The sequence below is a fragment of the Camelus ferus genome, chromosome 4 (assembly GCF_009834535.1).
Source record: "Camelus ferus isolate YT-003-E chromosome 4, BCGSAC_Cfer_1.0, whole genome shotgun sequence".
Lineage (NCBI taxonomy): Eukaryota > Metazoa > Chordata > Mammalia > Artiodactyla > Camelidae > Camelus > Camelus ferus.
This window is the reverse complement of record NC_045699.1, coordinates 72267683-72294438: the sequence shown is the minus strand read 5'-3', so window position 1 is coordinate 72294438 and position 26756 is coordinate 72267683. Positions and strand designations below refer to the sequence as shown.

At 56.5% G+C, this 26756-nt stretch overlaps 1 protein-coding gene across 1 annotated transcript in view; it reads right to left on the bottom strand.

Moving 5' to 3' along the window:
* KCNT1 (potassium sodium-activated channel subfamily T member 1) overlaps positions 1-24616 on the bottom strand; it is a 62828-nt gene extending 38212 nt beyond the window's left edge. Inside the window, 2 exon segments of the mRNA XM_032478751.1 lie at positions 15875-16033; positions 24527-24616. Of these exon segments, the coding sequence (XP_032334642.1) occupies positions 15875-15969 (95 nt within the window). The 5' untranslated portion in view covers positions 15970-16033; positions 24527-24616.
* Positions 24617-26756: the final 2140 nt, after the last annotated feature.

Genomic DNA, 26756 nt, shown 5'->3' with positions numbered 1-26756 from the left:
CCGCCCCGCGCGCTCCCCGCGCCGCCGCTGCAGTGGAACGGCCGAGGGGGGCTGGGAAGCCGTGGGGGCAGCCCGGGGGCGCCCAGGCTTGGTCCCTCCCCCGCCCTGGCAGGCCCTGGGCAAAGAGGACGCCCCACATGGGAAGGGGTCTCAGCGCCCTCCCGCAGCTGCCAGGGGCTGCCTCACAAGGGAAGTCGTAGTAATAGTCTTAAGGACAGTCACGGCGCCGGGGGAAGGGAGGAATAGTAGCGCAGTGACAGCTGGTGGCTCTTGGCCGCTCACCACCACAGGCAGGGCAGCTGGAGAGGGGAGAGCGCCACTGGTGCTCGGCCACGTGCCAAGTCACAGCCGGCAGTGGTCCTGGGGACCCAGGTGGGGCTCCAGATGGCCGGCCCAGAGCCATGGGCACCTCGCAGCCCCCACCCCTGCTGCCCAGGTTAGGTGGGTCCAGCCCGCTGGCCAGGTGGGAAGTCGCTGCCTGCCCCCTCTCTGGTAGGAACTCAGGGTCTGCCCTCTTCCTGTTTCCTTCCCCCCAGAGTGGTCCGGGAGTCAGTCCATGGAGTACTGGTTTACCGGTGCCCACGTGCCAGGCTCGGCTCGATGCCGGACATGAGATCCCAGACGTGGATAAAGCAGCTACTTCGTGGAGAGCTGTCTCCCCCGGAGGCCCTGCTGCGGGTGAGCGCCGACTGTCTGATTACACACAGCTGAGGGAGAGTGCAGATTTCTGTCCGTTTGCAAAGTGGGAAACCGAGGCGCTGAGGGAGGAAGTGGCTTCTCCAGGAGACCCAGACAGGAAGGAGTTGAGCAAGGCCTCCTGCCAGGACCCCAGGACCGGCCCACTGCGCCTCTGCGCCCTGTTGCCACATTATGTGGCTTTTCTGCCTAATTCCTTGCATTTTCAGATTTGGGAGGTTGGGGTGCTGAGGTGACTCACCTGGGACACAGCGGCTGGTATTGGCCCTGGGGAACCAAGGCTCAGGGTCTGGCAGCCCCAGAGCCCAGCTGGGAGCAGGAGGCTTGGAGAGGCACAGCTGTCTCAGGCTGCAGGGACTCAGGCTGCCCCAACCCTCACGTCAGACCGGAGGCTCCATCTCGGCCGGCCTGCCTCCTTCTTCTACCCCACTGTGACCCCCGCAGACCACCAGCGTCTGGCGCTTACAGGAGGTTTGTGGGAGGGAGGTGTGCTGAGTCAGGGTAAAGCATGTAAAGCCATTTGATGGTCTCAGCAAACGCTCACATGTGCGTCCCTCTCGATGGCGAACCACATCCGTCGTCGTCTGCCTTACACCAGCAGAGCTCGAGGAGACACCTGCCGGCCCCTGGGGAGAGGGGCAGCCGATGTCGGCCACTCCTCGTCCTTCCTGTAGGGTGACACCGAGGGGCTGCAGAAAGTGAGGGCTGCAAGGGTCTCAGGCCAGGTGGTCTGTGAGACACACTGTGATGTGTGTAAAACAGCTGGCAGGACCGACCTTAGGCCTCCGCATCTGTGTCCATGCACAGAGGGCCCGCTGCCGTCAGGGACACTCACTTGTGCGCTCGGCAAGCGGCGAAAGCAGGTCCCTGGGACTCTCGGTTCCACAAAGAGACCAGCACGCAATTTCCTGGAGCAGCATCATCAAGTGGCAGCCTGTCTTGGGATGCTCACAGAAGCCCCATCTGCAAGAGCACAGGGCTTCACGCCCAGCTGCGCGGAGGGCGCAGCGCGTGGCCCAGCAGTGCAGAGTCTTGTCTTTCCTGGCCTGGGTTTTGAGACCGCAGTCGGTCAGCACGGACCAGCGGTGTCTGAGGTCAGGGGTCAGAGCCAGGGGACAAGGGCAGCATGTCCGGCCTTTTGTGTGGTGGGATCTAAAGACAGACACAGGCCGCTGGGTGGTAGTTAGAGCTGGGAGTGGGCTGGGGGCTGCCGCATCACTTGTGTAAGGTTTGACTTACCTGGAAAGCGATGGTCTGCTTTAGTCATACAGAGTCTAGAGGTATTTTCCAGTGTGGGGAGGACAGACACCCCTCCTGTCTGGACTAGTGGCCTAAGGCCCTGCATCCCCTGGCCCTGGGGCACTGTGAGGAGTGTCCAGCTGGATACCCGCAGGGCAGGGAGGGCAGGCCCAGGCCCCCGGGCCCTGAGGTGTCATCCCAGCACTGCCCACTCCCATGGGGCTCAGATGGCCTCAGGCCCCATGGCTGCGAGGTGGGGTGGGGCGGGCACAGACAAAGAATAATCTTCCTTGCTCGAGCATTTGCACCCAGCCGCACGGCTGCCCTGCGGGGGCTGGGGGGTCATCCTGTGCATGGGGACTACTGGCAGGGTGGGAGCAGGGGTAGGGGTGGGAGAGAGGCACAACCAGGCGGCATCCAAGCTGTGTCTGAAGATGGAACCAGCCAGGCTCCCCGGAGGACTGGGTAAGGGGGGCTCAGTCAGGGGTGAGCTAGAGGGGTGGTAACACCTGAGAGGGGGAGACAGAGGAGCAGGCGGCGGGGGGCTTCCCAGACCCTCTCTGGACAGTCTCAAAGGACAACCAGACAACCATAGTGGACACAGCAGAATATCACCCAGCCATAAAAAGGAAGGAAATCTCGATATAGGCTACAGCATGGATGAATCTTGAAGACACTGTGTTCAGTGAAATAAATCAGACACAAAGGAAAAATCCTAGGAGCCACTTATCTGAGGGCCCTAGAGGAGTCAAATCCACAGAGACAGGAAGTGGATGGTGGGGCTGGGGGAGGGGAGGGGGCTACTGGGCACAGAGCTTCAGTTTGGGAAGATGAAAGTCCTGGAGACGGATGTGGTGATGGTTGCACAACAAAGTGAATGTGTTTAGTGCCGCTGAGCTGTGTACTTAAAAGTGGTTAAGGTGGTAAATTTCATGTATATTTTACCACAATTAAAATAAATAAATAAAAATTTTAAAAGGAAGGAAGAAGGGAGGAAGGAAGTGAGAGATAGAAGGAAAAAGGGGGAGAAACAGGTCGGATTTCATAAGATAAGGAACCCAGCTGACAATAAAACATGACCCAGAGCAGAAGGAATTCCCCACAAAGGCTTCAAGCACTAAACCAGCTTGACAGGGACCAGCTCAAAGATGACATAAGTCTGGTATATCAATAGAGTGAGAAAAAACAGAGACTGCAGAGCTCTGGAAACAAGCTGAGAGCCCAAACACTAAATCACATGGGGTCACTAGTGAACCCAAACCAGAAAAGACATGACTGAAAATGGAGTTACTGACAGAGGGACAGCCCCACTGGCACAGAGGCAGAGGAGAGGATCCAGGAGGTAAGAGCTGTGGGGCATGCTCACCCAAAGAACTGCTCATGCCCCTGAGCAGAGGCCCCACCCTGGGTTAAGTATTTAAAACATATTTAGAAAGTATTGGGAAATATCATGATGAAATCACTACACACTGAGTTCCAGGAAAATAAGATACAGGATACACCACGCCCAGATATTGATCCCATTAATCTACTGGGCTTAAAGGATGAAGAAAGAATTCTTTAGGCAATAAGACGGGGTTGGGGCGGGAAGAGGATGTAGCTTAGTGGTAGAGCACGTGCTTAGCATGCATAAGACCCTGGGTTTGATCCCTAGTACCTCCATTAAATAAATAAATAAGTAAAATAAACCTAATTGCCCCCCCCCAAATTAATTAAATAAATAAGACAGGAAAAGCAAATCAAGTGAGGGGTAGAGCAAGCCGGCCTTAGGAGCTGGGGGAGGGGAGGGGGAATGAGTATTTAATGGGGACTGAGTTTCAGTTTGGGAAGATGGAAGAGATGGATGGTGATGATTGTTGCACATCAGGGATATGCTTAGTGGAAATTTAAAACAAAGACTGTCACAAGAGACAAAGAATGACATCACATAACGATCAAGGGACCACTCCAAGAAGACAGAACAACTGTAAATACATAAGCACCTAACATAGGCATGCATACCTAAATACATAAAACAAATATTAACAGACATAAAAGGAAAAATAAAATGACAACCTAGAAGAAACAGACAAATTTCTAGAAATGAACAATCTTCTAAGACTGAATCCAGAAGAAATAGAAAATATGAACAGACCAATTACCAGTAATGAAATTGAATCAGTTATTAAAAAGAAAATCCCACAAACAAAAGTCTAGCACCAGATGGCCTCACAGGTGAATTCTACTAAACAGTGAGAGAAGAGTACACATCTATCCTCAAACAAATCTAAAAAACTGGAGAGGAAGGAATGCTTCCAAACTCAATCTGAGGCCAGCATCACCCTGATATCACAACCAGACAAAGATATCACAAAAAAAGAAAATTACAGGTTAATATCACTGATGAACAATCAATGATGCAAAAATCCTCAACAAAATAATAGCAAACTAAACTCAACAGTAAAAAGATCATACATAATGAACAAATGGGATTTATCCCAGGGATGCAAGGATGGTTCAATATCCACAAATCAATCAATATGATACACCACATCAGCAAATTGAAAAATGGAAAACATACGATCATCTCAATAGTTGCAGAAGATGCTCTTGGCAAAATTCAACATCCATTTATAATGAAAGTTCTCAACAAAGCAGGTATAGAGGGAACATACTTCAAAATAATAAAGGCTATATATATAAGCCTACAGCTAACATCACAATGGTGAAAAGCTGAAATCATTTCCTTTAAGATCAGGAACAAGACAAGGATGTCCACTCTCGCCACTCTTATTCAACATAGTATTGGAAGTCCTAGCCACAGCAATCAGACAAGAAATAAAAGAAACCCAAATTGGAAAGGAAGAAACGGTCCATTGTTTGCAGATGACATGAAACTATACACAGAAAATCCTAAAGATGCCACCAGAAAACTACTAGAGCTCACCAGTGAATTCCATAATGTTGCAGGAGACAAAACTGATATACAGAAATTTGTTACATTTCTATAAACTGAAAATGAACTACCAGAAAGAGAAGTTTTAAAAAATCCCATTTACCATCACATCAAAATAATAAAATAAAAAGGACTAAATTTAACTAAGAAAACAAAAGACTTGTACTTAGAAAACTATAAGACACTGATGAAAGAAACTGAAGATGACACAGACAGACAGAAAGATATACTGTGTTCTTGGACTGGAAGAATTAAGATTGCTAAAATGACCATACTCCCCAAGGCAGTCTACAGATTCAATGCAATCACTATCAAAATACCAATGGCATTTTTCACAGAACTAGAACAAATAATTCTAAAATCTGTATGAAAACAAAACAGACCCTGACTGGCCAAAGCAATCCTGAGAAGGAAGAACAGTGCTGGAGGTATCGCGCTCCCTAACTTCAGACTTTACTACAAACCAATTCTGACACGCACACACACAGATCAATGGAACAGATTAGAGTGCCCAGAAGTAAACCCACGCACACATGGTCAAATAGTCCACAACAAAGGATACAAGAATACACAATGGAGAAGAGAAAGTCTCTTCAATAAGTGGTGCTGGGAAAACTGGACAGCTACACGTAAAAGAATGAAATTAGAACATTCTCTAACACCATATACAAAAATAAACTGAAAATGGATCGAAGCCCTAAATGTAAGACCTAAAAACACAAAACCTAGAAGAAAACATAGGCAGAACATTCTTTGGCATAAGTCGCAGCAATGTATTTTTGATCTATCTCCCAAGGCAAAGTAAATAAAAACAAAAACAGACAAATGAGACCTAGTTAAACTTAAGAGCTTTTGCACAGCAAAAGAAACCATTGACAAAATGGAAAGGCAACCCACTGAATGGGAGAAAAGATTTGCAAGTGATATGACCAATAAAGGATTAATATCCAAACTATCTAAAATATATAAACAGCTCATACAACTCAATATGAAAGAAACAAACAACTGGATTAAGAAGTGGGTAGAAGGTCTGAACAGACATTTTTCCAAAGAAGACATCCAGATGGCCAACAGGCACATGGAAAGATGTTCAACATTGCTAATCATCAAAGAAATGCAGATCGAAACCACAATGAGAGATCACTTCACACCTGTCAGAATGGCTATTATCAAAAAGACCACAAATAACCAATGTTGGTGAGCACGTGGTGAAAAGGGAACCCTCGTACACTGTGGGAATGTGAACTGGTGCAGCCACTGTAAAGGAAAGAATGGAGGGTCTTCGAAAAACTGAAAATTGAATGCCTGTGTGCCCTAGCAATTCCACTCCTGGGTATGTATCCAGGAAAAAGAAAACACTAACTCAAAAAGATCAATGCACCCCAGTGTTCACAGCAGCATCACTTACAGCAAACAAGCTACAGAAGCAACCTAAGTGTCCATCAACAGAGGACTGGTGAAAGATGTAATAAATGCATACAGTGGAATACCACTCAGCCATAAAAAGGATGAAGTATTATCTTTTGCAACAATGTGGATGGACCTGTAGGTATTATACTTAGTGAATTAAGTCAGAGAAAGACAAATTCTGTATGTTATCAGTTATATGCAGAATCTAAAAATAAAATGAATAAATATAACAACAGAAAAAGACTCACAGATACAGAGAACAAACTAGTGGTTACTAGTGGGAGAGGGGGATGGGGAGGGGCAAAATAGGGGGAGGGGCAAAATAGGGGTAGAGGTTTAAGAGCTACAAACTACTATGTGTAAAATAAATACGCCGCAAGGGTAATTGGACAGCACAGGGAATACAGCCAATATTTTATAATAACTTTGAATGGAGTATAATCTATAAAAAGTTTGAATCACTATGTTGTACGCCTGAAACTAACATAATATTATCAATCAACTATACTTTAATAAAACATTTTTAAAAAGAATATACTAATTTCACTGAACTGTACACTCAAAAATGATTAAGGTGGTGAATTTTATGTCATGTGTATTTTTACATAATTTTTTAAAACTCGGAAAAAAAAAAAAAAGAAGAGTACAAAATCCAGCCGGAAGGGCTCCCACCGGCCGAAGAAGATGGAGACACGGTGTACCTCCTACCTCCTACCTCCTACCTCCGTAACAAGTTACTACAGACACAGCGGCTTAAGACAACGGGTTTACTCTCTTGCAGCTCTGGGGTTCCGAGTCCTAAAATCTACATGTGGGCAGGGCTGCTGCCTTCTGGGGGCTCTGGGGGAAGTGCTTCCCGGCCTCTTCCAACTCCTGGAGGCGTCTGCATTCCTCCTTGTGGCCCTTCCTCACGTGGCTCTGGCCCACCCATATGGCCCAGGACCACCCCCATCTCAAGAGCCTTAAGCTCAACACACCTGCAAAGCCTCTCTTGCCACCTGAGATGCTTGCAGGTCTGAGGGGTTAGGACGCGGACACCTGGGGCGGGGGGGCACCACTCAGGCCATCACACAGGGTGAATGTGTGTAACAGCATCCGTCAGTACAGGACACCCAGAGAGAGGAGTCCGGAGAAAACACCCTCGGCTGCCACCCTTCGAGGCAGCTGCAATGCACTTGGAAAACCGGTAATTAAGGGGAAAGGACTGAATGTGTTTTCCTGCCTTTTCAGCAGGAATTATATTTCAGGGCGGACAATGAGCTCCCAGTGATGAAGGAAAACCACCAGTTAAAGAAGAACGTGGCAAACGCTCAAGGAGGGAGGAGCATAACAGGAAAGGGGCTTGTCCAAGCCGCCGTGGAGCGTGGGGCTCAGGGAGGGCGTCCCATGGGGCTGCCACCTCAGATGCACAGGGCTCATGTTCCCATGGTGATGGGTCACCTTGCAGCGAGGAGCGGAGTGGAACTACCCCGTGCAAGGGTGGGGCTGTCACTGGTGTACCACAGGCCCATCTGGCCACCTCTAATGGAGGGACAACCAAGATGCAGGGCAACACGGGACTACAATGACACTTAAAAATGCTCTCTTGCATGAAACATTCCAGTTCCGTTCACCGGAAATGGACCCAACATGCAGGTTACAAGGAATACTGGAGGTACACCAACAAGCTGAACCATCCACCAAGAGGAAACCCGACACGCAGATGCGGAACTTTCTGTGGGACAAGAGGCCGGGTGTATCAGCTACTTATGCTGTATGATGAATCACCCCCGATTCTGCAGCTTAAAGCACCAGGTTTATTATCTCGCAGTGCCTAGGTCAGCAGGCCAGGCACGGCTTAGCTTGGTGTTTGCTTAGGCCCCGCAAGGCTGAAATCAGCATTGGCAGGGCTGGGCTTCTGCCTGGAGCCCTGGGGAAAATCTGCTTCCAGGCTCAGTTGGCAGGATCCAGCTCCTGGCGGCTGCCCAACTGAGGTCCCCCTTTCTTGCTGGCTGTGGGCTGCTCAGCCCCTACAGGCTGCCTCCCCCTGGCCCCTCCATCTTTAAAGCCAGCCATCGTGTGTCAGATTCCCCTGTGCTCCCAGAGCTGGAGAAGACGCTCTGCTCACCGCAACTAGACTGGGTCCAACCTCTGTTGATTAACTCAACCAACTGACTAGTAACCTTAACTATAATGCAAAACTGCCATGGGTATGCAGGTCCTGGGGCCGACGTGACCAAGCACCACAGCCCCGACGGGGTAAGAAACAGGCTGGCCCTTCCCCAGTTCTGGAGCCAGGAGTCTGAGATCAAGGTGTCGCAGGGCTGGCTCCTCCGAGGCTCTGAGGTAGGACCCGCTCCAGGCTTGTCTCCAAAATTCCCCTCTTTAAAAGGACACAGTCACGTTGGATTAGGATTCGGCCCACCCTAATGATGTTACGTTTACGTAATCACCTGCAAGGATCCTACTTCCAAGCAAGGAAATCCTGGTGTGACATCACACCCCTTCTTGGGCTTGGCGATGAGGGTGGGAGACCCGGGAGGGCCACACCGGGTAGGCGCCGGTCTGGGTTAAAAGGAGTTTGTAAGCCCAAATAACCAGACATGACATAATATTCCCAGACTGAACAAACCAACCCAGGATAGGCTGGGGGCCCCCGGGGGAAGCATCCTCCCCAAGCCAGGTGTGTGCTGCCCCTCTCCCCAAGAGCCCCCACCACTCACCCCAGGCTCTCTGGTCACCTCCTGGGCATCACCCTAGGCTTCCCAAGTTTTCAGGGTAGATGCCTCCTCCTATCCTGCCCCTCCCCATTGCAGACGTGAGTCTCAGGAGATGCCCCATAAATGCCACATGAAGTCTGTGCTTCCCAGGGACTGGCCCGGCCCCCCTGGGCTGGGGGTGGGAGAGGTACCCCCACCTCAAGAGTCACCAGGTGCTTGTCCGCTCGTCCTTACCTGCCCCAGAGAGAAGTGAGGTGATTTCTCGCTAGTGTTCACTAACCCCCAAACCACTGAGATTTCTCGCTGTGAGTGTCCTAGGCAGCCATTACAAGCGACCACGACTAGGGGACTTAAACTTCTGGAGGCCAGAGGTCCAAAATCAGTTATCTCTGGACTGAAATCGAGGTGTCACAGAGCTATGCCCACCCCACCCCACGGCTCTAGGGGAGGGTCCTTCCTGCCTCCTCCAGCTGCTGGTGACCCCTGGCCTCCCTGGCTTGTGGCCGCATCACCCCTGTCCTCCATCCTTACATGGACTTCTCTGTGTTAAATCTCCCTCTGCTTCCTTTTTTTTTTTTAATTGTAGTAAGAGACACTTAACAAAATATTTTAGTCACTTGTTTTAATCACTCTGCTATAAGGACACCGCTGGCCGCATCTAACACTCGCCAGAATGGTCTCTGTCCCCACCTTGAAACCCTTAGCTTGCTCACGCTGCGAAGCCTTTGCCGTGTAAGGCCACATCACAGGTTCCAGGGGTCAGGGCGTGGGCATCTCTTCAGGGCCACTGCTGAGCCGACCCGGGAAGAGTCCCAGGCCCTGCCTGGCTGTCCCCAGCCTGGGATGGATCCTGACAGCTCCTGGGTAGCCCTGTGCTCCCTGTGTCCCCAGTCCTGCCGGAGAACCCAGTGGGTGCAGAAGGGCCAGCATGCTGGGGTGGGGGCCCTGCTGTGATGCCAGCCGTCCCTTCCTGGCATGACAGCCACCGCCAGGCACGTTCCCCGCACACTGTCCAGTCCTACTCTACATGGAGCTGACGGTGGCAGGAGACCCCCAACCTGCCTAGGCCCCACCAGCCAGGGCCGCAGCCATTTCCATGGCCGCCTGTGTCCTCTGAGGACTTCGGGTTTGCAAAAGACACAGGCTCCTGGCCAGGGTGGAGCTAGGATCCCACCTCGCCCCATCCTGACTGTGGCTGAGTGGAAGGAAGACCCGGGAAGTTTAAACATAACCCTGTGGCCCGAGCTCAGCCCTGCACAGGAAGAACCCAGAGGACCGCCGGGGGCCTCGGCCTGCTCCAGAATCAGCTTGCTTCAGCCTGGCTGGCACAGGTGGGGTCCCATCCTGACTCCCTGCGGCCACTCTCCACTGTGACAGCACCCTCTCATGTCCCATCCATCCCTGTGATCTGCACGTACAAGGCTCAGGTGGGCCGAGAGGCTCAGGTCCAGGGCAACTGTGGGGTCCCCCAGCCCCTAGTCCTCACCCTGGCCCCACCTGCCTGTGGCTCTCCCCTCCCTCCAGCAGTGCTCTGCCCTCTCCTCTGCCCTCTTCTGCCCCTAAAACAGCACCACCCCCCACTCTCGGCGGTGGGTGTCCCTGTTCTCAGACTCACCCCATCCCGTTTCCCTCAAGTCTGGCCACGAACTGCCTCCTCCCCTTCCTCTCCATGCACCCGAATTCTCCATCCCAGGGGCCTTCCGCCAGAAGGGAGAAGACTGCACAGGCAGAAGGTCACAGGATTCTCAGAGGTCAACATCATCCCCACAGCCCCCTCAACCACTCCCCCAAGCTGAGAGACCCCCGCAAGTGCTGGCCTGCGGGAAGGCCCTAGGCCCTGCACCGGTGAGCAGAGAACCAAGTCCTCACCCTCTGAATCTTGTCCCCACCCTCTGCCCAGCCATCTCCAGGGAGCCCCCGAGTTGGGGTCATGCCTCTCTGGACAGAGGTGTTCTCTTGGGACACCAGGCCAAACTAGCTCTAGCAGTTGCTGTTGGGGGAGGCGGGCGGGTCGCAAGCGCACCACCTGTGAGCTCCCTGGCCTCACGTCCCTGGCCTCCTGGGTGGAGCCCAGCCTGTCCACCTGGTGTCCTAACCACTGGGCCTGCTCCTGACTCCCTGGACTACCCCAGGCACCTGCTCCCGGGAGTGCACTCCCAGAAAGGCCCCTGGGTCTGACACAGACGGCCTGCTGAGAAGGGCCTTAGGGGTCATCCAGGCCCAGGGACCCCGGGACCCACAGTGGACCTCATGGATCTGGGATGATGGGAAGCACAGGGGGAGGGGTCCTCAGCCCTACTGGATCCTGTTTCAAAGCCCCGGCCACCCCAACACCTGCACCTCTCATGGGGAACCTGGGATCTGGTGGGGTCCTGTCTAGGCCCTCAAGATAGAAGCAGGTGGTGCAGGGGCAGCCCAGCCTACCCCAGTGTCCCCCGAGCACCCCCAAAGGACAGCTGATGGGCCCACCAGCGACCCCTCCAAAGCTGCTAAGGCCATCATGGGCCTGGGTACCTTCAAGGATCCTGAGGCCAACTCTGGCCCAGACACCTGGCTAACTGTCCTGGAGTGGGGAGCTTCAGAGAGCGGGGGTGGGGTGGGGGTGCTGGAAGGGGCGCCCAGGAGAAGCAGAGCACTGAGCAAAGCTCCCTCCCAAGGGAGGGTGTGGGGGAGGCTGATCTGGGCGGGGCTCAGTCTGAGTCAGCGGGGCATGCAGGCAGGTTGCGGTGGGGCAGGCACGGTGATGGGAGAGAGTGGCAGGGGGACAGACATGGAGGGTGGCCAGGACGTGGAGGACAGACCCAGGCAGGGCCCTGAGTGGTGCAGGCATGGGTAATTTAAATCAGTTCAGCACCTGGGATGCTTATGACCCTCGCCAGCCAGTTATGCCCCGGCTGGGAGCGCTCTCGTCAGTCCAGCTCAGAAATTGTTCAGTTTTAGCAATTACAGATGAGGACACTAAGGGTGGAGCCTTTCCTTGGGATCTCTGCCCCCACCGTGACTTCCGGCGCATAGGCCTGGTGGGCTTTCGCTCCAAGGGGTAGCCTGCTTTGTCCCCCACCCTAGGGGCAGCCTCATCCACTTCTGCTCAGCCAAGGGGGCGGGGTGGTGGGACGGGAAACACCTCCAGCAGAGATCCCACCTCCCCAAGCCCTGTCTGCTCCTTCCTGCACCCAGTCCAGGGGACCAGGGACCATGGCTGCCAATGGTGGAAGGTCCTGCAGGGCTAGGCAGGGGTCTGTCCTCACGGCTCCCCCACGCTCCTGCCAGTGCAGGCCTGTCCCCCCACTTCTCGGCTTGTTATGTGAAACAATATTTGGTGTTATTCAAGTTCCATCCTCTGTTGTCAGAAACACTTAGGGAAACAGCCGAATGGGGCCCTTCTGGGCGGCCTTCTGACCTCTGGAGGCCTGGCCACCCCGCCTTCCAGGCATGCCCTCACCAGAGCCCCCAGAGAGGACCTCACCACCCACCCATCCTCCACTCAGACGCCTGGGAGTGCGGGGAGGGCACAGACCCTGACGCCACCTCCAGCTGAGGCTCAGGGTCCCTGCTGGGCCGGGTCCTGGCCTGGCAGGCAGCTGTTCCCCCGGCATGCAGGCCAGGAGGCCACCTGGCTGGCCCCTTCTCCTCACCTGTGGCTCTGCATCCACCCTCCCAGCCTTCTGGTGATTCTGCCCCTTGTGGAAGACCAGCCAGTGGTGTGACAGCCCCTGTGTCCTCCCCCACTACTGTGCATAGAGTGCCCCTGTCCCCCATCTTCCTAAGCCGGGGGCACAGGGAGGGGCTGAAGCCTCATGTCCACATTCCAGACTAGGCAGCAGAGAAACATTGACAATCACCAAAGCCCCATTGCCACAGCCCTTTCCTGCTCTCCTTATGGCCGCCCTTCAGGGGGCCGGTGGTCACTGGCCCTCTATAGGGAGAGGTCCAGACGTAGGGGCTCACAGCCTGGCCAGGCCTATAGCCCCTGAGCAGTGCAGGAGGCCCTCAGATGCCGAGTCCGTCCCAGGACCAGGTGCCACTGCTCAGCTTCCAGACCCACTGGAGGGTCCACTCTAGGACAGGGAGGGGTCTCCTAGAGCTGCCCCTTGGTTCCTGGGGTGAGGGGGCAGTGAGCTGTCCCAGAACAGGGCAGGGAGCCCTGAGCCTCAGGCCTTGGAGGGTCCAGGTGCCCTTCTGCCAGGAGTCCTGCTCCCCAGAATCCCCAAGACCTGGCTGGCAGGCAGCAGTGACAGCCCCCCAGGACCGTAGCTGCCTGGACGGCATGCCCACTCTGGCTCTGCCCGCCTCCTCCACTGTTCCCCTCCTTCCCTCTCAGGAGAGGCTGGCCAGCAGCAGGGCTGCCTCCTTTGCCCACGTCAGCCGAGCCTCCTTCCCCTCAAGGCCACAGAGGCTGTGGTGACTCATGGCTGTGGCTTTATTTCCCTGGAGGGAAGCAGGCCCACATCCCTGCCCACCCACACACAGCCCATTGGCAGTCAGGCAGCAGCACCTCCACTCGACCCACAGAGCCTACCCTGGGGCGTGAGTGGGACTGGGAGAGGATTCCAGGCAGCAGGGACCCAGGAGCATGCTGGAGAGGGGTGCTGTGGGGGCCATCACTGTGCTGAGACCACCCTGTGCCAGTGTGGGGGGGTCTCCCTGCACCCCCCACCTCTGTGATGCAGAGGGAGGGCAACCACAGCTTCGATGCCCCCTTTGCAATGCTGATTCGTCCAGGCCACCTCCACCCAGGCCACCTCCACCCAGGCCCTGCACCTTCTCTCTGGGGTGAGAAGGGGGACCCTCCCCCAAACGGCCTGCGGCGGCTGCAGTAGCCAAACTTCCTTCCCTTTCACTGAAATTCCCCAGGGCCAGCCAGTCCTATAGATGCCAGCACAGTGTCCCCATGCCTGAGGACCACGGGGGTCTTTCTTCTGGAGGATTCGCTCTCTCTCAAACACAAACACACACACACACAAACACACACCCACACACATATAGCTCACCACCGAACACCATCAGCACACAAGCATGAGATCCCTGGGCTCAGCATACAGAAGTCATTTCCCCTCAAAATAAGGTCAAGCAGGATGGAGACTGGGGGGTTGCCAGGCGATGAGGGGGACTGGGAAGTGACTGCTGATGGGTATGAGGTTTTCTTCTGGGATGACAGAATGCCTGAAACTAAGTGGTGGTGATCTGATCTGAATGTACCCAAGCTCACTTTATACTTTATGTTTTGTATCTTTTACCACAATAAAAAACTCCGAACCACAGGACCCAGAACACTGGTGGAGGATTCAGTGCCAGCCTCCTGTTTCCCAAGAGACAAGGACAGTTCCCCCCAGGCAGACACATGCCACCCTACGGCTGATGGCAAAGGCCTGACACCGAGGGATGTGCCACTGCAATTACATCAGCTGTAGTCACTGGCACTTCTGGAGCATTCGGAGGCCCCAGGCCCACTCGGGGAGAGGGACGCTTTCCTGTCCAACAGTGGAAGGACCTCGAGGGCTGCTGTTCTCAAGAATTAACCAAGTCCCCACGGAGCAGGTGCTGAGGGTCTGGTGACGACTCAGGAAGAAGCTGAGCTCGCATTTGGCTTAGGGAAGCGTCTAGCCCTGCCCTGCATCCCAGCCGCACATGCTGGGCCGAGACCACTTACCCTTTTCCGCCTCTCCCCACGCAGGGATTAAATGAGCTTTTCACCAGGGCACGTGTTCCTGCATGGGTTTACCTGTTACCACAGCACTCAGTCCAACAACATAGAACTACAGGGTGAAATAAGCCCCTCTGCTGGGCTTGCACCCTTGATTCCACGTGGGTGAAGCCCTTGGGTTCAATATCCCCTCCCAGTTCTACTTGGAGGATGAAACCGAATGTCTGTGAGGTCTGGCAGGAAAGATATTCCATTTCCAGCAGGCAGAGTGATTTTATCATCTTGTTCCACCAGCCTCACACAGTCTTTACACATTGACCTTATTCACGAGCACGACTCCTTCCTCAGCTGCAGCCTCAGCGGCAGATTATTCTCAGAGCTCCTCCGGGTCCTGGCAATTTTCAACCTCATGGACTTTATGTACTAACTTGAATAATTGCACCGTTGGGGGTGCTGCAGATTCACGAACCCAGTTCAGCACTGGTGGGGAAGGAGACCTGCAGATACCAGGGCCCCCGTCACCCACCACACTGCAAGGGAAGAGGACTGGGTCCGAAGGCCCACAGGCTCCAGTGTGAGTCCTTGGCACTCGCCTTCACTTGCAAGCATAAAAGCACCTCCCCGGAGGCTGACGGAGCTAAAGTGCTGGGTGTTTACCGAGACAGCTATTTGGGGAAAAGGCAAAGAAAAGCAACATTCTCCCAGCTTCCTGCCAGCCCCCTCAGCATATGAATTATTCCCAAGGGCTCATTTTGCTGGTCCTTTACTGAAAAACTGAGAGACTCAAGTTTATTCTGCCTTTTTTTTTTTTTCTGGCCAGGAGAATTTGAGGTGAGGGGATGCTATCACTCTCTGTAAGTGACCATGGCATAAGCTTGAAGGACACCATCACTGAATTAATAATAAATGACCACAGCCAGCGTCTGGAGGACGCCAGCCCTCAGCCAGACTCCAGGACTCCGCCACAGAGCGCTTCCGGCCCTGGCTTGTCCCCAAAATCAGCAGACCTGCGAGCGGTGCGGGGGGCCTGTGGGCAGACCTGGGGAAGCCGGCCCGGGAATCGGTCACTGGGGTGACTCCCCAGGACAAGAGCATCCCGTCCCAACCTCCAGGCCCCTCCCGGGAAAATGCTCCCCACCCTCTCAAACTTCTCCTGTCCGGATGCGCCGAGAAAGTTGAAGGGCGTGGGCTGCGGGCGCAGCGGCGGCCTTCAGCACCACGGACAGCTCCGCGCGCCGCCCCTTGCCCTACCTGTCGTCGTTCTGGAAGGACTGGTCGCCCAGCAGCAGGTCCCGGAAGCGGTACCTCGGCGGCAATGGCAGCACCTCTGAGTCCAGGTCACTCATCTTGAGGCTGGCGGTGTCCAGGAGCGCACCGTCTCCGTGGCCGCCGTCCCCGGCGCTGGGCTGCCTGCGGGCACACGCCACCGCCCCCTCAGCCCGCGCCCGCGCCCGCCGCGCCGCAGAGCCGCCCGACCGCCCTGCAACCCCCCGCCCTCCTGGCCCGGTCCCCGCCCGAGCAGCCCTCCCTTCGGCCCCTCCCCCACCCCACCACCCCCACAGCCCCGGGCCAGCTTAGAAGTCCAGCGCAGCCCCAGGCTACTGCACCATACGAGCTCCTGCCCAGCTGCTTGGCCTGAGAAGGCCCACTCCCAAGTGCCTCCAGGGCACGGGGAGGCTGGCCACTGCCGACACCAGGGGTAGGCGCTCACACCACTCAAGACCCTCACCAGGGCTATGCAGCTACCCCAACACAGACTTTGCCAACACTGGCTGTTCAGCCTTCCTCAGGGTCCAGAACACCCACCTCTGCCTCAAAGACCCCCTCTCAGAACCTCAGGTTGCTGGGCATGGGAAGAGGGAAGTGAGTGACCAGGAACTTAAGAAGAGGCCCTCATCTGTAGCCTCCCAAGGCCAAGGTCCAGCCTGACCTGAGGCCAAGCAGCTCAGGTCAGATCAGAACCTGGGAGGTGGTGCCCGCGGGGGAGGGCAGGATCCCCCTGAGACCCCAGCTGCCCTTTTGCCAATATCACCATTACTCTGGGGCCACAGAGACCCCTAATGCAATCACCTGAGTTTAGGAGACCTGGCAGTGGTGGAGCAGGGGAACAGGGTCAGACCAGGTAAACGGAGAGGGTCTTTGGTGGTCTGCAGCCTTTTGGGGCCCAAATGTTTGTCTTCCGCCACTCCTCTACCTTTCCTGCCCCTATCTCTAAGCCAAAGTGAGTTTTTCCAGCAGTTATCCACATGCAGCAAGGCTCCCGATTCCCAGCCTCCTGGGACAGCAGCCCTCAGAGCCCTCGGGACATCAGCACCAGGACCTCTCTGCCCTCCAAATCAGAGCTCGCTGGCCGCCCCTGGAGCCCCGTCACAGCATGGTGGTACTTGACCCAGCAAAGCAGCTGCACAACCAACTGAATGAGCGGGGACTCACTTCCACGGCACAGATGGACAGAATGCAGGCCTGGGCCGTCAGCACAGCTGGGAGACTCAGCTCAGACCCCGTGGCTCCCGGCCCCAGCCAGCACCTGGACTCCTGGTCCTCTGGCATCCATCTGACCCTCCGGGTGAGTCCTGCCCCTCAGACAGCCCACGGTGGGGTGCCTGTAGGGAGGCAAGAATTCTCTTCCTGCAGTCTCTACCTGTGGGGCTGAGTATTGCTCTCACCCGGCTCCTCTAGGAGCCAAGACCCCTGGGGGGCAACACGTCAGCTGTGGTGGTAGACCTGGGAATGGGCCCCCTGGACCCCTTCTAAGTCACTCCAGGGAGGGCACGTGAGCTGGGGCAGGGGGATTCTTCACACGGTCAGGCCTGTCCCCGTAAGGGACAGGTGATAGAGGAGCCCGGCTCCACCTCCAGGCCTGTGCAGGGGTCTGCTGACCACACTGAGAGCCTGTGTTGAAAAATCGAGGCCGGGAGCAATCGCCACTAACCTGGAACATGAGGTCCACTCAGGTGGGCACTATGGATCCCTCCTCTCTGTCCTCAAGCGGCAAAGGAAGGCACATTCCCCAAGCCCCACCGAGAGCCTGGCCCAGGCTCCCTGAACCCCGCACGAGCAGCAGGCAGGTGCCAGCACCCTATCCGACGGCCATCAGGAGTTGCTCAAGGACCGTCTCAGTAAAGCCATGAGGGGTAGCATGGACCCAACACGCCTGCGTGCTGTCATCCCAGGTCACGGGGTCAACCCCCAGGATCTGGCACCATTTGAAAAATAACATTTTCCTAATTGCATAAGCGTGGTTGCATGTTTTTCCTTAGTCACAAGCTGGCTGGGCTGTGGGGAGGTGTGGGCAGGCAGGGAACCACGTGGCTGGAGGCTGGGGGCTGCAGCTTCCTGGTTTTGCCCCTTTCTTGCTGAAAGCCTCCTTCAATGGCAGAACCCCAGGAGACTACCGGCTCCCTGGACGTGCCTGCCTCTGCCCTCCTCCGCACTTTGACCTGCTTTGGGTATTCTCTCCTGGCCTCAAGGCCCAGACAAAGCAGGGCCCATGGAAGTGCTCGGAGGGTAGGGCCTCTGTTTGGTTTAGGGGGGACACCGGGGGGAAGGAAATGTGCCAGGAGGTGAGAGGCTGGGTCCTTGCCCCAAGACATGGCCTGGGGAGGGTGACGGGGTATGCCGACCCTCCTCCATCGCAGTGCTGCTGTGACACCAGACACTGGAGTGAGCACAGGGTGGAGAACAGACACCCCGCAGCCCTCCCGGAACCCTGCCTCATCTCCCCGGCAGAGCTGAGAGCCTACACAAACCTGACTGTTTGTTGTGCAGGCCGAGGGCCAGGGCCCCGGGGGCTCCTGGAAAGCTGCCTGTTCTAGGAGGGACATGGCTGAGCATGGCGGTAGGGTCTGCTTGAGGCGTCTCCCCAAGTCCGAAGCCTTGTGTCACTGAGAGGTGTGGGGCAGGACGGAGTGGGGGTCTCGTTCCCACAGAGCTGAGATAGTCCAAGTGGGGCAAGAGCACAGCCCTGGCTCAGCTGCCTGGACACGGAGGCCACCTCGCAGTCTTCAACTTCTCATCTCCCCTTGCCACTCCTTCCTCCCTGTGTGGCCCAAGGGGGCCAAGGAGGCAATCGGGGACCCCTAATACCACACCATCTTTTCTGTGTGATGGTCACACTGAAGACCTGATAATTTCTACAAGAACTCAGTGCTTTGGTGGCATAAGGAAGATACCCACCTCCCAGGCCCTCGCTCGCCCTCAGGACAAGGCATGGAGTTTCATCTGTGGGACTCACCATCCCCTGGAACCAAGGCAGGGCAGCCCCCTCCCATGCAAGGCCTTGGGGACTCTCAGGGCCCTGTCAGCATAAACCCGCCAGGCCCAGGGAGCCACGAAGGGTCCTGAAGACTCAGGTGTGGCCCAGTCTTGCTCCATCAGTCCATGCTGGGCCACCCCAGGGAAGTCACTTCACCTCTCTGAGCCTGTTTCCTCATCTGTAAACAAACATCTGATACCCACTGCCTTTACGAGGTGACTATAAAGATGTAATGAGAGAGTGTGTCTGAAGTGTTCGAAGTACTACATGGCTCGTGAGTGTGCAATCCATGACGGTTTTAAATTTGGGGCTGGTTAGCCACAGTTCGGCCAAGTTCTTGTGGACAAAGGCTCTGACCTGAAGTGTCCTGTTCCTGGGCTGGCCAGCTCCTCATCACACCCTCTCCAGGTCAGCTGGGGGCTCCTTGGGGTGTTCAGCTTGGGAGGATGACCGCACCCAGCACACACGCAGGAGGTTACCTGCTCGTGCACCCGGACCCTCCAGCCCTGGGGAAGTGAAGCCAGGGTGGCAGTGCCAAGTACCAGCTGCGAGCCCAGCATTGTGACTGCAGGGTGGTGGATGGAATCCTCTGAACAGTGCACACAGCCAGGACTCCCTGTCCCTCCGATGAGGGCTGGGGACCCCCAGTGCACGCAGCCTGGGAAGAGGCCCATGGGGTGGGGGAGGCAGGTGCACCTGTAGGGAGCCATCCTGTTTACCACCAGCTGTGCCGCCTTAGGGCACCCGAGGGGAACCCCTCCAAGAACCAGAGACTTCTGCTTTCCTGTCCCTCCCACATCCACGCCCTTGGTGGTTGAGGAGTCAAGGAGGACGCAGGAAGGTAAAGTGGTCAAAAATCTACTTCTCCTGCCAAAGACATCAGGCCCTGGTGGTTGTGCAGTTGAGTTCTGCCACCTCATCAAATGTCCCAAAGCTCAGAAAGCAAAGGAAGCTACTTAGCTCCTTTTCCAAAGCTGGCCTAATCCCACCACCAAAACCAGAGGCAGACAACTCCTGTGCACACCTGAGACAATGGCCCTTCAGACACAAAGTGCGAAAATCCTAAAAGAAGCGTCAGTGATGGAACCCAGCAGTGTGTCATAACAACACTGAACTGCCAACACCGAACAGGATTTACCAAAAAACTGCAACATACTTCACCATGCTAAGAAATTCAAGGAGCAAATCCATGTTATCTTATGAGCAGACACAGTAAAAAGATTTAACACCCCAAATACACGAATAAATTAGATGTAGAGCGAGACTTTTTAATTCGCTTAACACCCACAAAAGGAGTCTACCAGAAACCCAGGCAGTGGTGAAACCCTGGAGGCATTCCCGCTCCAGCTGGGAACACAAGGCAGCTGGCTGTGATGGAGTCCTGGGTGCCCAGCGGGACGAAAGGAGGAGTTAACAGCAAAGAACGCTGAGGAGGAAGAAATGGGGCTCAGATGTCTGCAGCCGGCCTGACCGTTTACCTAGAAAACCCAGGAGAATCCACTGAATACAGATGAGAACAGACGAGAGCCTCGTACAAACCGGGAGCAGGAGCTCCAGCGGCAGAGGCGGCGGCATCCCAGGGCAGAAGGACCTGCTCCCGGCAGCCGCGCAGACTCCAGAGCAGGAGCCCACTCACCTGCCACAAACCTACAGGACCATCCGGGGACACCGCCCACTGTTCCCCGCCCACTGTCACCAACTCCAGATGAAGGGGGAGAGTTAATTAGAGCCCATCAACGCACACGGGGTCATTTTCTCAGAACCTGACAAACTGTTTCTGAAATTCACACTGGAGAATAAACATGCCAGAACAGCCTGGACAGGTGTGAGAACACCAGGGAGGAGGGACGGTCCTGGCCGGCTGTCAGGGCTAATTCACAGCCACAGCCAAGGGGACTCGAGGGTTTGGCGTAAGAAGGACACACACAGGGGACTTTCGGACGTGAGAAGGAGGCCCTGGAAGGGACATCACTAAGACAGTGTTGGTGCTGGAATGGAAATGGCCCGTCCTGAGGGCCGCTCACGCCATGCTCACGACACCCTCTGCAGTGGGGATGGGTCCCCCCTACTTTGCTGATGTGGAAACGGAGACCCGGCAGGGTCAGCGCTGGGGCCCAGGGCCTTTAGGCGGCTGCGCCGTCCAGCCGTGTGCCTTCCCTGCACTAAAGGCAAACCCCACCTCACAGCCCAAAGCAAGGAGGAGCCGGAGACCACAGAGAATGCGGGCGAAAGACGTTTGGGGTCAAGAAGGCCTCTTATTTAATACACAAACCCACAAGGCATAGTGGAACAGACTTACAAATGCTTCCATGTCGGAACAAGACACTTCTGTTTAAAGACACACCAAGGATAGGGAAGAATAGTGGCAAAAGTTACTATCAGGTCAGCGCAAGAGTGTCCGCAAGCCACACAGAACAGACAGACCAGCAGGAGAGGAGGCAGAGGACAGACGAGAGGCGACTCAAGGAGAGAAAATAAACTAACTGACACATGTGTAAGCTTCCCCCCCACCCAGTGGGAGGGAAACAGCCCAGCAAGTACCGAACTGGTCCCTGGCAGGACCCTCTGATCTGAGCCTCTGCCCGGGACACCCTCACCTAGGCCGAGGACCTGGGCACAGATCCTCCCTACTCCAGGTTGGTGATGACGCCGCAGACGCTGGACTGTCCGCTGGTGCAGGACAGAGACTCAAGCAGAAGCAGCTCTACAAACAAAGAACGACTCTTTCTAAGGGTCCCATTTAGGTTCAACACTAAACACCCTCATTCCGAGAGAGCCCCAGCAGACAGGGCTCTCTGGTGCTCAGCTCGTAGCAGGTGAGCAGGCTGTCCCCACCGCACAGCGACAGGTCGGGGGTGGCCGTGGGGGTTAAAGGCTGCATCTCATATCAAGCAGGACGGGCATTACTGGATGTGACAAGGGCCTGGGGCTACCTGCCTCCTCCAAGCATCACCAGGCTGGAGCCTCAGCCCCAGCCCTTGTCCTAGGCCCCAACCCTGGGTGGGCTCATGACTTCCTGGGAAAATGTCCCTTCTCCCTGAGGGCTACTTGAGGAGTCCAGCTTGCTTGTAACGCTCAAGCTAATCATCCCGGGGCCTGGAGTGTAACTGAAGGACGTGGTCCCTCTCCTAAGATACATTCTTCAATCGCTCACACTCGGTTCAAAATTTCCAAGGAAACTGGAGAGCCACAACTGACAGGAGGTGGGGGCTGTGTGCACATGTGTGGGCTTGTGTGTGGGTGTGCAGGGACCTGTGTGCATAGACGTGTACACACGTGTATGTATGTACACACAGTGTGCCCGTACGTACGCACGTGTGTGCTGTGCACGTTTGCATGCTCCTGCCCAGCACCCAGGAGAGTCTCGCAGACACTGCAGCATTGCCAAGGTGGGGGTCAGTCAGGCACTGGGCTCGGTGCCCAGGGAAGCAGAGAACTGCTGAATTTCTCTGCTGACCACGACGGAAAAGCTAAGTGCTGCCTCTGCATCAGCAATTACAAAGCTGGAGCTGTTCAAGCTGTCCAGCAGCTGGTGGAAGAGCATCTCTGGGGAATGTCCACCCTCTCCCCAGGGGAAGGGGCTTTGAGTCAACACCATGGATGGTCGCTCACCCCCACCTCTGAGATGCATCAAGTTCCAAAGTGAAAGCTCAGAGCATATTCTTGCGCCAAATTCAAGCTGGAGAGTCATCAAGACGGACACTTCACAGCAGTTTCCTGCATGCGTGAAGCAGTCCCAGAGGGCAGGGAGGAGGGGCCTGAAAGCGGCGTGGACACAGGGCCTTGGGCGTGGCCGTGGGGGCCCCGCCACCACCCTGGCCTTCCCTGAGCGCAGGCAGCCCCCTCAGGATGCAGTGGGAGGCAGAAGCCACAAGACTGCAGTTCCCACCCTGCCTGGCCGCCCACCTGGGCTGGGCCAGCCTCCGGGGAGAGCCCGTCTGCTGTGCACGAGTGAGACGCAGCATATCCAGGTCCCCCAGTGCCAGGCGGTGGGTCCACATCCAGACTGCAGGCCCAGAACTCATCTCCTGGGTGCCTACGCCTTGGCTGGACGCATGGTGGCTGCTGGGAGGTGCCAAGGGTGGGGGGACTGCACACAGGCCTGGGCGGGGCTGTGGGGGGTGTGCCTGGAGGTGGAAAGATGCCCTGTCCACCCCATTCCCACGGCTTCAGGTGGTGCTAGTGCTCAGTCCCCAGGCTCCAAAGGCTGGCAGGGCCTGCAGAGACGCTCTGGGCCTTATGTGGAAGTTGAGGCCCAGTTGGCGACGCCACCCTGTCCACGCATGACACCTTATACCCGGCAGATCTCTCTCCCTTACAGACTCGTGTCCTGGAGAATCCAACCTGGCTGGCTTCCCTGTCCACACTTCCAGGTTCACCTCTCCCCCAGCACTCTAAGGGCTCCTATGGAGGCCAGCTGCTGTGGCATTCTATGCTTGGCTGGCACCCGGGGCCTCTGCCCCTGGTTTGAGACTCTGAGCTCCTCCCAAGGTCAGACCCCTGCCGAGAGGCGTCCAGCAGCGGCCTCTGGCCCCGCATCCAGGGTCTCTGTGAAGATCACTGAAGCCTCAGGTGGGGCCCGTCCCATGGTGGGGCTGGTGGGGTGGCCCACGGGCAAGAGCCGGAATGGGTGGAGCCAACCTATGGGCAGAAGAGGGGCTTCCAGTCATATCACTGTCAGTGAGCGGGGTGGCACCCCAGGCCCACAGGGCCGGCACTGCAGGGTGGCCTCCGGGCCTCTGCCCCATGCAGGACAAGCTGGCCACTGCCAGAGACACTGTGCAAGAGACCCCTGAACAAGCCCCTCAAGGAAAGTCCAAACCACAGAGCAGGAAAGGCCTTTCCAGGAATCCCAGCCCAGAGCTGGCCTGCTGGCCCTGCCTCGTCCTCTGCAAACGTTTCCAGCTTGGCAGCATCGAGTTTGGGTCTCGCCCACAGGCCAGGCCCCCCATTCCCACATTCCGTAGGAGGAGGAAGTTTTGGTGAACGTGGGTGGTCCATCCACAAGCAGCCTGGAAAGTTTCCACGACTCCTTTAAACATGCCCTTGTCATCAGGGGCTGGCCCTGGGCCAGCACCCAGCCCGTGGCTCCACGAACTCCAGGGCTCCCCACCCCAGCACCCAGACTCAGGGGGCACCACAAGACACACAGCCTGGCTGGTAGGCCCGGCTCTCCCTGGGAAAGCACACATGTACACACGCACACACACTCAGCTCTACGTGTCTGAGGCCGTGGTGCACACCTACCCGCCTCGAGGGTCTGGACGTGCTCAGGTGGACTTTCCCCTTTTGGAGAACTCCTGGCTACTTTGGAGGGGGGCACAGAAGCACAGCCTCCCTGGGGCGGGCAGCAGCTGGACACAGCCTGCAAACCTCCACGTCCTTGGGGGTTGAAGGAAAACCTCAGGGGAGCTCACGATTCAGTCAGGAAACTCTCTGAAAGGAGAAACCGTCCTAATGCAGCACGACCCCTGGGGCTCCCAGGTTAACTCGGGCTCAAGCAAGACCCAGACACACAGACAGGCCGGGACACCCACACGGACAGCAGACAGGCTGCAGCAGAGCACACAGGTGACACCCACGGACCCGCTCTCGGACACAAGCACAGCTCTGAGTGGGTCCTCTCACCCCAGCCCCTTCTCACTCACCTCTGTCCCCCTGAGCTGCTGCTGTAGCCACCCTCAGCCCAAGGCAGACCCCTGAGTTCCCTCCAGCCCCTCAGACCAGGAAGCCGTCCCTCTGGCCAGGCTAGCCTGTACCTCAAGCCCTGTGAACTTTTTCCCACGGGGCCCAGGCCACTTCCTGTTGCCCTGCAGGCACCGCTCCCTAATATGGGCCTGGAGGGCTGGCTGGGACCGCGGGCTGGGAATATACGCTGGCAGGAGGCCAGCCCTGGATGTGTGCCCTCTGCCATCAGGACCCAGAGGGTCCCGTGCTGCCCTGGGAAGCAGGGCTTTTGGGCAACCAGGATGTTCTGACAGGAAGGCCTCTGGGCAGGACGTGCGCATGGGCCAGCACTGGGGCAGCTGTGGACTCCCCAGCCCCTCCCTTCCTGAACAGTTGGCACCTCCAGTGTGGAGATGTCTATACCTGGGGAAGGATCAGGGCCTGGCGACCACAGGGACATGTGAGGCCTGGGACCCCATAGCACAGAGGGAGGCAGGGGGGCCACACAGGGGACCAGGCACCAGGGCAAAGATTCCTGCAGCCTAGAGAGCCAGGAGTTCTCCCAGGACCCCCACTGCCTGTCCTCAGCCACAGCATAGGACAGAAACCCATCCAAAGCCTGAGAAGGAGCAGAGCCAGGCTTCTGGACTCCAGGGCCGCCCCTGCTGTGAAGCCTGCTGCGGAACCTGCCCTGCAGAATGCCCCCCACCCAGACCCTCACTCGCCTTCCAATGGTCTTCCTTCCCTGAGCTGAAGCCCAACTCCCTGAGTTGCCGGCCTTAACCTCAGCTGCCCTCACCCCAGCCCGGCCAGGTTTCTCCCTCACCCAGTCTCCCTTGATCTGGCCGGGGAGGGGGTCCCCACCCAGCCCCACCCAGACGTGCCCTCGGCCCCGGCTGCCACTCCAGATGTGTCTGCAGTGTGACAGCAAATCCCTGCAGGGACAGAGGCCAGCTCTGACCAGGGGGGAGAAGCAGCTGTCCTCCACAGAGATGGAGGTGTCTAGGGGACTGAGCCCACCAGGGTCACAGACCTGAGGTCACAAAGCTCCCACTTGGTCTGGAGCAAGCGGACAAGGAGAACTTAGAGATGGGTCACCTGGAAAACCAGCGACCACTGGCAGAGCAAGGAGATGGGCAGACGGACAGCCAGACTGTGCAAATGTCAGAAATCACAAGAGCCCTCTTGGGGTCACTCACTCTGTGCCTGACAGGATGTCACCTGCTGATCCCTCCGAGTGGCCTGGGGGAGGTCCAGGCTGCGCCCACTTCCCACTGTTAACTCTGCCTCCCAAGGACCCCACTTTTGCTGCTCTCCAGCACCTGCTCCTCACCCCCAGCTGGGCCCCCAGGACCCACAGGTGCCAGGCTGCTGCTGTCCCTGCAGGGGGACCACCTTGACCCTTGATGTGTGGCTGGAAGCTTCCCCTCCTGATCTCAGTCCCTCCCCAGAAACAACCCCTAAAGACCATTCGTTCCACTCCTCATTTGACAACTGAGAAAACCTCATCCCAAAAGGAAATGGCCGTAGCACCTGGCCTTGAATCCTGGCGTCCACCCTTTCTTCAGCCTTAGAACAGCTGATCGAGAGGGACTCAGAAGCCAGGGTTCTGCCCAGCCAGGGTGGGGGTCACATAGGGCAGTGGCCGTGGGTGACCTGGAGTCTGGCACAGGGTGAGGGGCAGACATGTTCACCTGTCCTCCGGGGCTGGTGGGGTACAGAGAGGGCCCCAAGGACAGGACCCTGGAGCAAATTTGCATTGGAACTGTCACCCCTCCTGCCCCTCCTCCCAGCACCGTGCCTTCTGTGCTGATCACCTGGACAAGCAGGAGCCCTGTGGCATCCTGGGACACTACAAGGGAAGGTTGGCTCCCAGGGCACCTGGAAGCCTCTGTCCATTGAACCTCTCACACATGCACGTGGACAAGCAGGGATCCCGAAAAAGAAGCCACCCATGGAAAGCCACCAAGCAATGAGGACACAGCACTTCTGCCCTTCATCCAAGAGCCTACCTGCACCCCACACCCCAACAGGGTTCCTCCTAGGAAGAGCTGCCCTTGAAAACCCACTTCTATGCAGGGTACCCTCGCCCCTGTGCCCCACTGGGCACAGTGCTGCCGTCCCTATGGGCCCTCCCCCAAGGCTTGGCAAGAGAGGGATCTGGGAGGCTCGCATAGCACCTGACCCCTCTGGCATGCAACCAACCCCCCA